Source organism: Triticum dicoccoides, chromosome 6B, assembly GCF_002162155.2.
Source record: "Triticum dicoccoides isolate Atlit2015 ecotype Zavitan chromosome 6B, WEW_v2.0, whole genome shotgun sequence".
Lineage (NCBI taxonomy): Eukaryota > Viridiplantae > Streptophyta > Magnoliopsida > Poales > Poaceae > Triticum > Triticum dicoccoides.
The window spans coordinates 69128175-69140907 of record NC_041391.1 but is presented as its reverse complement, the minus strand read 5'-3'; the positions used below and the strand labels follow the sequence as shown (position 1 = coordinate 69140907).

Sequence of the window (12733 nt, the reverse complement as noted above, 5' to 3'; positions counted from 1 at the left end):
ATGCATTACGGAACGAGTAAAGAGACTTGTCGGTAACGAGATTGAACTAGGTATTGAGATATCGATGATCGAATCTCGGGCAAGTAACATACCGATGACAAAAGGAACAACGTATGTTGTTATGCGGTTTGACCGATAAAGATCTTCATACAATATGTAGGAACCAATATGAGCATCCAAGTTCCGCTATTGGTTATTGACCAGAGATGAGTCTCGGTCATGGTTACATAGTTATCGAACCCGTAGGGTCCGCACGCTTAACGTTCTGTGATGATTTGTATTATGAGTTATGTGATTTGATGACCGAAGTTTGTTTGGAGTTTCGGATGAGATCGGGGACATGACGAGGAGTCTCGAAATGGTCGAGACGTAAAGATCGATATATTGAAAGGCTATATTCGGACATCGGAAATGTTCCGAGTGATTCGGGTATTTTCGGAGTACCGGAGGGTTACGGGAATTCGTATTGGGGCTTAATGGGCCATACGGGAAAGGAGAGAAAGGCCTCAAGGCTAGCCGCGCCCCTTCCCTATGGACTGGTCTGAATTGGACTAGGGAAAGGGGACACCTCCTTCCTTCCTTCTCCTTCTCCCTTCCCTTTTTCCTATTCCATGTGGGAGGTGGAATCCTACTAGGACTAGGGAGTCCTAGTAGGACTCCACACTTTGGGCGCGCCCTATGAGGGCCGGCCTCCTTCTCCCTCCATCTTTTATATACGTGGCCAGGGGGCACTGATACGTCTTCAACGTATCTATAATTTTTGATTGTTCCATGCTATTATATTACCCTTTTTGGATGTTTATGGGCTTTATTTTACACATTTATATCATTTTTGGACTAACCTACTAACCGGAGGCCCAGCCCGTATTGCTGTTTTTTTTGCCTATTTCAGTATTTCGAAGAAAAAAGGAATATCAAACGGAGTCCAAACGGAATGAAACCTTCGAAAGCGTGATTTTTGGAACGAACATGATCCAGAGGACTTGGAGTGCAAGTCAAGAAGCAGCCGAGGCGGCCACGAGAGGGTAGGGCGCGCCCCCTGTCTCGTGGGCCCCTCGGGCGGCCATCGACGTACTTCTTCCTCCTATATAAGCCTATGTACCTCGAAAACATCCAGGGAGCCAACGAAACACAATTTCCACCACCATAACCTTATGTATCCGCGAGATCCCATCTTGGAGCCTTCGCCGGCGCTCCGCCGGAGGGGGAATCCGACCACGGAGGGCTTCTACATCAACACCATAGCCCTTCCGATGAGTTGTGAGTAGTTTACCACAGACCTTCGGGTCCATAGTTATTAGCTATATGACTTCTTCTCTCTTTTTGGATCTCAATACAATGTTCTCCCCCTCTCTTGTGGAGATCTATTCGATGTAAACTCTTTTTGCGGTGTGTTTGTCGAGATCCGATGAATTGTGGGTTTATGATCAAGTTTATCTATGAGAAATATTTGAATCTCCTCTGAATTCTTTTATGTATGATTGAGTTATCTTTGCAAGTCTCTTCGAATTATCAGTTTGGTTTGGCCTGCTAGATTGATCTTTCTTGCCATGGGAGAAGTGCTTAGCTTTGGGTTCAAACTTGCGGTGTCCTTACCCAGTGACAGAAAGGGTTGCAAGGCACGTATTGTATTGTTGCCATCGAGGTTAAAAATATGGGGTTTATATCATATTGCATGAGTTTATCCCTCTACATCATGTCATGTTGCTTAATGCGTTACTCTGTTCTTTATGAACTTAATACTCTAGATGCAGGCAGGAGTCGGTCGATGTCTGGAGTAATAGTAGTAGATGCAGGCAGGAGTCGGTCTACTTGTCGTGGACGTGATGCCTATATACATGATCATGCCTAGATAATCTCATAATTATTCACTTTTCTATCAATTGCTTGACAGTAATTTGTTCACACACCATAATACTTATGCTATCTTGAGAGAAGCCTCTAGTGAAACCTATGGCCCCCGGGTCTATCTCTTATCATATTTGCTTCCAATCTACTTTTATTTGCATCTTTACTTTTTGCATCTATATTATAGAATATCAAAAATATATTTATCTTATCATACTATCTCTATTAGATCTCACTTTCGCAAGTGGCCGTGAAGGGATTGACAACCCCTTTATTGTGTTGGTTGCGAGTTCTTTGTTTGTTTGTGTAGGTGCGTGGGACTTTTGAGGAGCCTCCTACTGGATTGATACCTTGGTTCTCAAAAATTGAGGTTAATACTTATGCTACTATTGCTGCATCACCCTTTCCTCTTCAAGGAAAACCAACGCAAGCTCAAGGCGTAGCAGGCACCCCATAGACACACAAATTGATCATTGATCTCTTAGCCGTGTGCAGTGCCCCACTCCACCATAATCCACCTCGGTCATATCGTTGCAGTGCTTAGGCGATGCCCTGCGCCGGTAGCTTCATCATCACCGTCATCACGCCGCCGTGCTGACGAAACTCTCCCTCGACACTATGTTGGATCGTGAGTTCGTGGGACCTCACTAAACCGAACGTGTGCAGCGCGGAGGTGCCGTACTTTCGGTACTAAGATCGATCGGATCGTGAAGACGTACGACTACATCAACCGCGTTGTCATAACGCTTCCGCTTACAGTCTACGAGGGTACGTGGACAACACTCTCCCGCTCGTAGCTATGCATCACCATGATTTTGCGTGTGCGTAGGAAATTTTTGAAATTACTACATTTCCCAACAGAAACATGCCGAACCGCGCCGAATATGGGCTGATTCACGCAGATATCGAGCCTTTTTGGACATAATTGGGCCGAAATAGGCGCTGGAGGCTACATGGGGGGCAACGGCTGGGTGCCGAACCGCCCCCGGCGCCGAGTTTATCGCCGGCTCACCCCAGATTGCTCTTTTTCGACGCCCTGCAGGACCAAACGGCTGGAGATGCTCTGATTAAGGTGTACTCCCTCTGTCCTTGAAAAAGTACACTTCCAACTTTGTTGGAAGGTCAAATTATCACAAAGTTTAACCGAGTTTGTGCAAAAATATATCAATGTTTGTGAAACCAAATAGATATATAATAAAAATATATTTTATCATGAATTTAATACTAGTAGTTTGATGGTATAAATGTTGATGTTTTGTTGTATAAATAAATACGATCAAACATAAAAGGTTTAACTTTTCAATAAAGTTGAAAATACACACTTTTATGTACAGAGGGAGCATGCGGACTACCAAACACATCCATAGCTAACTTGTGCGCGACTTTGTTCGCCAGATCGTCGCACTCAGCTCACAACTCCACGTTCCAGGAAGGAAGTGGAGACAGTGGTCGTGCCTTGCGTCGCGCGGCAACGCTGACCGCACGACTCATGAGATCGACGGTCAATAACAGGAGGACAAATACGTGCCACTCTCCCACTCCGCTTCTTCCGGCGCGTTTCCTCGCGGCGACAAAATCCTACGGTGCCTGCTCGCTTGGTCTTGTACGTCACGGGTGACATGACTTTTCCCCGTGCTCCCCAAGTTGCCTCGATCCTTCTTCTTTTGCTTTAACTTTTCCGCGCCTCAGCTTGCATGCCAAGTCTAGTCTAATCTTCCCGCCGCGCCTCCATCCATCCACCAGGGCGGGCCTATATAAACGGCCGGGCACGCGCCTCAACTCAACCCTCCCACGCAAGTCCCAAAGCAATTTGGAAGCAGCAAGCAGCGCAAGAAGAATTTGTTAGAGAAACTGATATGGCGTCCATGATGGGAGGAGACTTTGTGGAGGCCTACGTGCTCAAGAACGCCTACAAGGAGAAGCTGAGGCGCATGGACCAAGCCGAAGCCGCGGCGGCGGCGCTCGACGGCGCGAAGAGCAGGAAGGACATGGAGGCCGCCGGCGCCGCTGGAGAGAATAAGGCTGCTGTTGGTGGTGGTGCGAGCAGCAGGGGAGGCTTCTTTGGCCTCATCAAGAAGAAGGTGCACCCCAAACCCAAAGCAGCGGCGGCTACTTCCTCTTGATTATATTGCTGTTCTGACATGCCACGAAGTTGTAAGCCACAGCTGCTAGAGCTGCCGCGCCTTTCTTCTAGCTAGGATCAGGAGCGGGTGTGTAGAGTTTGTTGTTTCGATCAGCTTCTCTTGGAAGAGTGTGTGTAAAGCAAGTTCTTTTGTTATTTGGTCAAAAAAAGTTGACAAAAACTAAGCGAAGAGTAATCCTGCATCAATTGAGTTGACCTCCGTTTCTACTTGTCTTGGCTGTTTGGTTCCTCGTTCGTTTGGGCAAAGCGTTTCTGTTCAAGCAAGGTTTTTTATTTTAATTTTCTTTTACGAAAAGAGGGGACTACCCGGCCTCTGCATCAGAACGATGCATACGGCCACCTTTATAAATAAGCAAATAGGTTCAAACTTCTGTTCAAACAAGGTCCCATGCATAAACTGCCCGACTGCATATTGAGCTGAGTTCAGCCACTAAAGGAGATCAAGTTGATTCTCTGTTAGAGCACTATTGCGTTTGGGGCTGATACTATGCCTTCTCGCTCTCTTGTTGTTGTTGTTGATGATGATGATGATCATCATTGTTGGAATTCCACCCTCAATTTAACGATTGGTAATCATTATTATTATTATTATTATTATTATTATTATTATTATTATTAAAACCTACAGTTTTGTCTCCCGCAAAAGAAAAGAAAAACTATAGCTTTCTAACAACTTGTCTTGCTCTCGATTGGCGTGTATCGAGTGATATTTGATCATACCCCGAAGAGAAGGCCGGGTGCATGCTCGTTGTATTTGTATTTCTTTAATGCTTTATTTTGTGACAATAAAATCCACTCTTCGTAAAAAAAAGGTGATGTTTAATAATAATGACAAGGACATCAATATTGGCAGCTACAGTAGACGGCAAGAACTTAAATGAAGACGATGATGCGCTATCGTGTCCTTGTCAGAAATTGGCACATCAGCTAAAAAGTATGATTGCATTATCAATATGAAGGTGGGGTGCCTATGAAGTTTTTTATGAAAAGGGGGTTTCTCCGGCCTCTGCATCAGAATGATGCATACGGCCAACTTAACTAATAAGCAAATAGGTTCAACAAAGGTCTTAAAGACTCAACAAAAAGGAAAAAAAGCTCACAGAGAGCATAAAAAATAAGTAGACATAAAGCCACAACCGGCTGGCATAAGAAAGATAGGAAAACTAATTGCTTATCCTATTACATGACCGTCATCCAAACCGATTGAAAATAGCCCGTGCTACCATCTCCCACCGGATAGATCCAGTAACCAAAACGCTCCCTGGCCTTCATCGGAGTGAGTAGCGATCACATACGGATCAACGCAGTGACTCGGAAGATAACCTGCAAAAAATAAATATTTGTTGTTCTGTTAAAAATCAAATCATTTCTGCAGTTTCAGACTGCCCACAATAAAGCACATACTCCTAGGCGAATGTGTCTGGCTGTTTCGGAATCTATCCCGTTAAGCCACGTCCCAAATAACGTGCTGACAGAATTCGAGGGAGTAATGTTAAAGGCTATGTGAACCGTCCGCCATAATTTTTTTTGCCAACGGGCAGCCAAGAAAGAGGTGTTTCATAGATTCATCCCGATCACAAATATTACACCTTGTAGGTCCTGTCCAGTTGCGCTTTACCAGATTGTTCTTAGTTAAAATGACTTAGTTAATATATTTTTTGGAACCGATGACTTGGTTAATATGAAGGCGAGGTGCCTATGAAGTATGTTTACTTGTAATATCAACATCAAAGGTTGAGATTGCTAATCAGACCCGCCGTCTGGTAAATTGGCATATCAACTAATCGGATATTGCTCCCCACACAAAAATAAAAGCTAAACAGATATTGCTAGAATTAATTGATGAATTTGACAACTCAAGGTCACAAGAATGGGACGCTCGGGCACCCCCGCCATGGAGGACCCGGGCCATGATGGCCCACCTGACCTCACATAAGTTTCTCCCCATCCGCTCGTCAGTCCAAACCCTAGCCATTTCATTCCCCTTCCGTCTAATCCCCTCCGCCACCCAAGCTTATCTTCGCCTCCTTCCGACCGTCTCCGGCATGGCGGGCAGCGGATCCGAGTCTCAGCTTCAGATCCGTCGACCCCGAACTAATCCCACGCGGCCCCGAGGAGGAGATGGCCGTCTGGCTTGCGCTCTGCCGTGTCTTGGAGGAGGCCCGTGCACGGCTGCGCTAGGAAATCGATTGCGTCCGCCCAAATGGCACATGAATCCGGCGCTAGGCCAGCTGTAGTTGCCTCGCCGGAGGCCATGCGGTCTGTCTGGCGTCCGAACGCGTTGGCGGACGTGCAACCCCTCCGTTGGCGCGCCGATATTCAGGACGCACCATCGTCCCACGAGGCCATGGCACGGCGTGCCCGCCGTGCAAGGCACCGGGCGCGGGAGGCGGCGGAAGCCCTCGCGGCGGCGGACGTCGGCGAGGTGGAGTCCGTCATGGGGCATCAGTCCGGGCAACGCAACCGTATCGTGGTGGACGTCGGCGGCTCATCCCCGGATGGATTCGTCATTGATCTGACATCCACCGGCACCATTTGGGTTTCGGGCTCCGACTAGGAAGAGTAGGGCATGCGAGATGGCAACGCCTCGAGTCCCATGAGTCAGCTCGTGTCCTATGCCCTACTTTACTTTGCTGGTGACCGGACCAACACTTTGAGGAGCGCAGCCGGCCGCTGGACATGGCCAGGGCGGAGCCGGGCGAGCGGGGAGCGTAATCGGACGAGCTTCGCTTAGATTAGATTTTACGTTGCATGTAATAATATGGATTTGAGGTATCTAGATGTGAAATGCACTTTTTAAGGTGTGACCGGTGCCAAGTCCGGCTTTAGATGCTCTAATCTCCCACGCTTTCTATCTCCAACTCCAACCCATCGTCACGCATGACCTTCGATAAGATCAAGACGTCTGCCTCGTGCCATATGTGAGCAGCAAGGAGTTACCATTTCCTTTCAGCTGACATCGTGTTTGGACATATCAGGCACGACGAAGCATTGAAGCGTACGCGTGTCCGTCGATTGGCATGCAGCGGCCAACGCTTGCTGTCATATTTGACACACCGGTGCCGGACAAGCATGCTGACACAGCCGGATCTGCGCACCATGCTGAAAAATGATTTGCTGCCTAGCTACTTCCTTGACATTTCCAGGACAGTGCATTTTTTTTCCAGGACAGTGCATCACACGTTGACATTAGAATGTTTGGCAGTTGCAGCTATAGCCAAAGCAAAGTCAGCTTATACCTGTGTATCACATGCTTAAGCTGTGGAGAGGATGTCTCCAGAAGTGGCTTATTTATGATGCCTTGCAGGCAGAATTGGAAAAGAGAGCCACTTCCGTACGTATCTTCACACTCGAAAGTCCACGATCACAACAGCTCAGAAGTGAAGCTATTATGCAATGGTGCGAAAAGGAGAGATAGTGTGCATCAAAAGTCTGCGGAGAAGATCAAGATGGTTACACCAGCTTAAGTTGTGATACAGAATACGTGATGGTATACATCGACCAAATTCTTCAAGTCCAATCCTTCACTACACAAGTACATTCACTATAATACAAGTATATCAACCAAAAAGTCTAAGGTGGGAAGACGTATGTCCACCCATCCGCCAACGCTTCTCCAGCGGCGCGACTATTGGAAGATCCTTCGTCGAAAGTCCACGATCACAAGCTCAGAAGCAGGGCCGGTCCTGGGAAGGGGCGAACGGGGCGGCCGCCCCGGGCCCCCAAAAGTCACGGGGCCCCTCCCAGGTATACGTACGTACGTATATACAGGTCTTCGATCGGGAAAAACTGAAACTAATCTTCTCTCACGTCTCAGCGCTCCTCGCTCAGCTTCTGGCCGATCGCCCGATCACTACTAGCCTGGAAAGTAAAGACATGTTGGGCCTGGCCCATGTTTGTACGTAGTCACGTGGAATCCGGAGATAGGAAAAGGAATCGTTGGATTGATTTACTCCTGTAAACTTTGGATCGATTGTTCCCTGCCCTTTTTTCCTGTTTGTCTAATCTCTTCGACTCTGCCTCCTCACGAACGACGCGGCGACTGCGGCAGGTACATCTGGTCACGCCCTCTTCCCTCACATGATCTTTGTCCTATTTCTTTTCTTTCTAATCCTAATTTCCAATTTCTCGATCGATCGAACAGCTTAACAGGGACTGACGAATTGTTTTCAGGGCAGTTGAATCACTGTGCCCACGTTGCCGATTAGATTACAGTGAGAAGGTACTAATTAGGCCCTAGCAGTTTCTCATTATATTAGATGATTTTTGGTACTTTATCTAATATTTTAATTTTTAGTTAGCTTTGCGCGAATTTTGAAAGCTAATTGTTCCTTTGAATTTGAGCAGGGTCATGTCAAGTTTCGGTAAAAAGTATCCATCCGGAAGTCAAAAAAGAAAAAAGAAGAAGGAGGCAGATGAGGAGAAAGATGCATTGAGTGGATCTCTTTTTAAATATTACTAGAAGATTCCCCGCGCGTTGCTGCGGAACAATTTGTGGCAGACATTTTATTATATAAATAATCAGCAAAAAAAGAAGATATAATATAGACTCAATGGGCTCTGCAGTCTAGCAAGATGTTCACAAAGACTAAGTGACGATTCATAACATGTTCAAAATAATTTTGCTCAATAGCACAATGCGTATGCAAGAATTAACTCCACAGCCAATGACTGAATCACAACACTAACTATCAGACATGTGTATGAACAATTCAATGATCTCTAAATCCCTGATGCTAACTGTACTTCTCAATGACAAAAGTGAAGCACTGACGATACTGGACTAAATCAGTGAGAGGAAGTTTTTGACAAAAATGACATGGTTTGCTGATCATTCCAACTCGGGGTGCCTAGCTCCACCAAAACTCGAAGAATCAACGAATAATAAGTAGTGTGGATCTGCTTAGTAATAATCACCTGAATGACATTATCAGACTCTGCTTAACAACGTGATAACGAAATTGCGCTGTCACCATTTCACTGTATACCAATTGATTCTGACTTGTTTTATCGAGAGCCCATGATGCCAGTAGGTCCTGTGTAGACTGAACAAAAAGAAAGACAAAACAGATTGGAAGTACTGTGTCACCAGATCAATCTGATTAAAATTGATGTCCATACACCTCTATTTTGGGCTTGATTATCCTTGCAGTAGATTTGGATTGCTGGCTGCAGAACGCATATATGCTAAGAAGATTTTTAAGGCTTGGGAAAGAGGAACTCATGGTTGAAGGCGTGTTAATGGATGACAAAGGTTGAGCTGTACCTCTCCAAATGGAAGATTGAACTTGAATACTTGATAGAAGACTGCAGATGGACGGCAGTTGGCAACCGAACAAATCTCGTTTCACCGGAACTCCCCACATGTCGACGGTCACCAGTTGATCCCCCATCCCAGCCGGAGGGACGCGCCCGACGGGACTCAGAGGCCGGGTGGCGAGGACACAGGCCGCCGCTGCTTCCAGTGGTCGCGCTACGTGGATGTGCGACTTAAGCCGCAGCAAACTCAGAATCTGCAGCCGCAGCACGTTAGAATGGTGGGAATCATATTCTTATGTTGTCTTACGTGCTGAAATAAAAATAAGGCCGCATGCCATGTGTTTATCCAATTCAAATAAATTTCAGAGATGAGATTTGTATCGACTAACAGTAACAGGAGCAGCATGAGTCCTATGGACGGCGAGGCTAATTTGTGAGATTCTATTACCTGCTCATGGTCGATGTCCTCGGCACTGTCGAAGGAAAGAAAGTAGCGGGACTTATTCTTAATCCAGCGGCATCATCCAGGGTCGGTACCGCAACTTCCTCCATGGAGCGCGTACACAACGACATGAAGGCACATCCCCATGAAGCGCTTTGCCGATGCTTAAGCTTCGATCACCCTGTTCAAAACGGTGGTGGTAAGGGCATGGTGATGCTTCGATGGGTGTCGGTTGGGACTCCAAATTCGTCAGTCCAGGCATCCAGCAAACTGATTTTTCGAGCGAAAAACCTAGATCAAGGGTGTTGGTTATGTGGAAGACTACAGGAATGAAGCAGATCCGTTCCTTAAAAGGGAGATGAATAACTCCATCCATTATTAATGTTTGCTTAGTGGAGAAGAAGAAGAAGAGGATCTGATGTAAAATATGAAGAGAGCCGTGCAAAATCAATCGGCTCAGTAGGAACGGGAAAAAAATTCTGTGCGGACGGGTTGCAGACCCCTCGCTGTGCATACCCTGTGTGAGATGATGCCACGTGGTCCACCTCGCCATCCGACGATTCGCTGCTCATCCGCTCGCTTCCTTGGTTCTCTCGGCTCAAGCGCCCCTACGTTCGGCTCCAAAACTGCCCATCTACGTGCGGTCCCGGCTTCCGTCAATTACGCAGCGATTGAATCCGAACAGATACGGGTAGCTTCTGCTTTTTCGGTGCAGCGGCGATTAGATCATGAATTTTTCATGGTCGAGCGACCGGAACACTGTCCTCTACGCGATTGGATTAGCGGCCAGTTCGCTGGCTCGACGCTCACTGGAGCGGACGGAACGGTAACCATCTCCGCCGCGTGCCCAACGCGTCCTCTCCCTCCCATAACCGGATCGGGCCGGAGTAACAGCCGCGGCCGCCACAGGTCGTGCTGCAGCAGTCTGATCGGCATCTCAGAGTGGAGAAGGTTGGGAGTGGCCATGGCGGAATCTGACACCGTCGCCTCCAAGGACGACCATGGTGGTTCTTCTTCTGGCTTGCAGCACATAAACATTAAACCTCGTTGATGAGAACAATTGCTCCTCCACCTTGTATCTTTCGATGTCTATGATGTCGCACGCCACGACATGTACTATGGATCTGCCACGAGTCATGTCAGCAGGAGGACACGGCCACCATGACAGGAGAAGGAGGCCAGCAAGATGACGCGTTCAGTCCTGACTTCAACTGAAGTTTAGGGCTAAACAAAAAAATTAGCATCCTCGCTGTGGTTGAATAGCAAATGAGAGAAACTAGAGAAACAATTATAAATTTTTAACTACAGATTTATGAAGACATCCAGATAACAGATGCAGACTTTTTTTTGCACGAAATCAAAAGACATTCCATTAGCTATTATTTACATCATTTGGTCCTTACAATCTCAGTACCAGCAGGAACCTATATCATGTTTGGCTGATTTTGGCAGAACATGAGATGCTTCCTTACATGACATATCTACATGACAAAAGCTACACGACAAATTTCAGGCTTTTACATATGATATGATCAATAATGATGCTAGTATCGAATCTGTCTTGCTTTGCGCTCTTCATCTTGATGATCGACGACAAGCAATCTGATGGTATTACCATTTTCTGAAAACATGCTTGTGCTGCAAAGTTCAGAGCATGTCTTATAGCTAAACGTTCAGCTAGTTGCATATTTTTCCACTTGATCAACATTGCCCCTTCTGGCTACTTGTACAGATCCTAAGTGATCTCTTATTCCATCTTCTCCAATGGTTTCCTCTCAGCCTCCTTTTCTCCAATGCTAAAGTTGTTCCGATTGTTCCGATTTCTTCTGCAAAGAATGAATTATCAAGTTTGTTCAGTTAGACAGTGAAGTATGCATGTGGTATCTATGACATCGCAAGATCGCAACTTGACAAGTGAAACACATGGAGGAGACTTGGTCGAGGGTGAGACAATCCTTTGTGTTGCTATTATTTACATCATCAAGGTTGTTCTGCTGACACCTACGATTCCTGATAACTTAGGTACTAAACATACTGAACAGTGATTAATCAACGGTTTGGTCACCACTTCCTGACACCTACAATTAGGTTATCCGTAGGTATTAAACATAACGAATAGCTTAGGTACTGACCACTTCCTGACACCTACAATTAGGTTCAGGGTACTGAACATCTGATTATGTTCAGCTTAGATAATGAACATAAACCTGAACAGCTACGATTCCTGACAGCTTGGTCACCACTTCCACTAGAACGAAATAGATGGACACTGGAAACCAAAAACAATGAACATGAGAAAAGGGAGCAGCTGCGAGCAGAAGAAAAAGGGAATTGAAGACGTACCCGCGTCGTCTGGCTGGCAGCCAAACTCCTGCTATCCCGTGCCGGACAAGGGGCAAGAGTGGGACTAAGGAGATAACGGCGGAAGCACAAGATCGGCCGGTGGCGAACGATAGAGACAACTACGACGGCGGTGGCGGCAACTGCGACAAGGGATGCGGCGGCGCTTGAGCTGATTGCAGTCCAGATGGGTAGGGATCGTGTGCTTAGTCCAGCCGAGCCGAAGCTTTAGAGGCTGCGGGGCAGTTTTGGAGCCGAACGTAGGGGCGCTTGAGCCGAGAGAACCAAGGAAGCGAGCGGATGAGCAGCGAATCGTCGGATGGCGAGGTGGACCACGTGGCATCATCTCACACAGGGTATGCACAGCGAGGGGTCTGCAACCCGTCCGCACAGAATTTTTTTCCGTAGGAACGGGGGAGTAATTGGGGAGACGACAGGATGCGGCGCCAGACCAGGAGCTCATATATTTCTTTGTAGAAAACAATGGCGCTAAGTGGGCTTTTCTGACATATATAGTAGATGGACCAATATGCAGGCCACATGGGCCACACGGAAATTGAAGCGTACTTGCACAGCCCAACTAAAATAGATCGAGACGGAGGTAGGTAGCCAGCGGGGGAGCTCCTATACGCCGCTCTCTGCGGCAAACAGCTGCAGTTTCGCATAGGGAGGTCTCTTCTTGGGCCGGCCCATGAACGAAA

The 12733-nt window shown here is 46.9% G+C and overlaps 1 protein-coding gene across 1 annotated transcript; it reads left to right on the top strand.

The window, feature by feature from the left end:
* The first annotated feature begins 3634 nt into the window (after positions 1-3634).
* Positions 3635-4198, top strand: LOC119324669. The gene has a single exon (XM_037598444.1). The coding sequence runs from the start codon at positions 3705-3707 to the stop codon at positions 3969-3971; it is 267 nt and encodes an 88-aa protein (XP_037454341.1). The 5' UTR covers positions 3635-3704; the 3' UTR covers positions 3972-4198.
* Positions 4199-12733: the final 8535 nt, after the last annotated feature.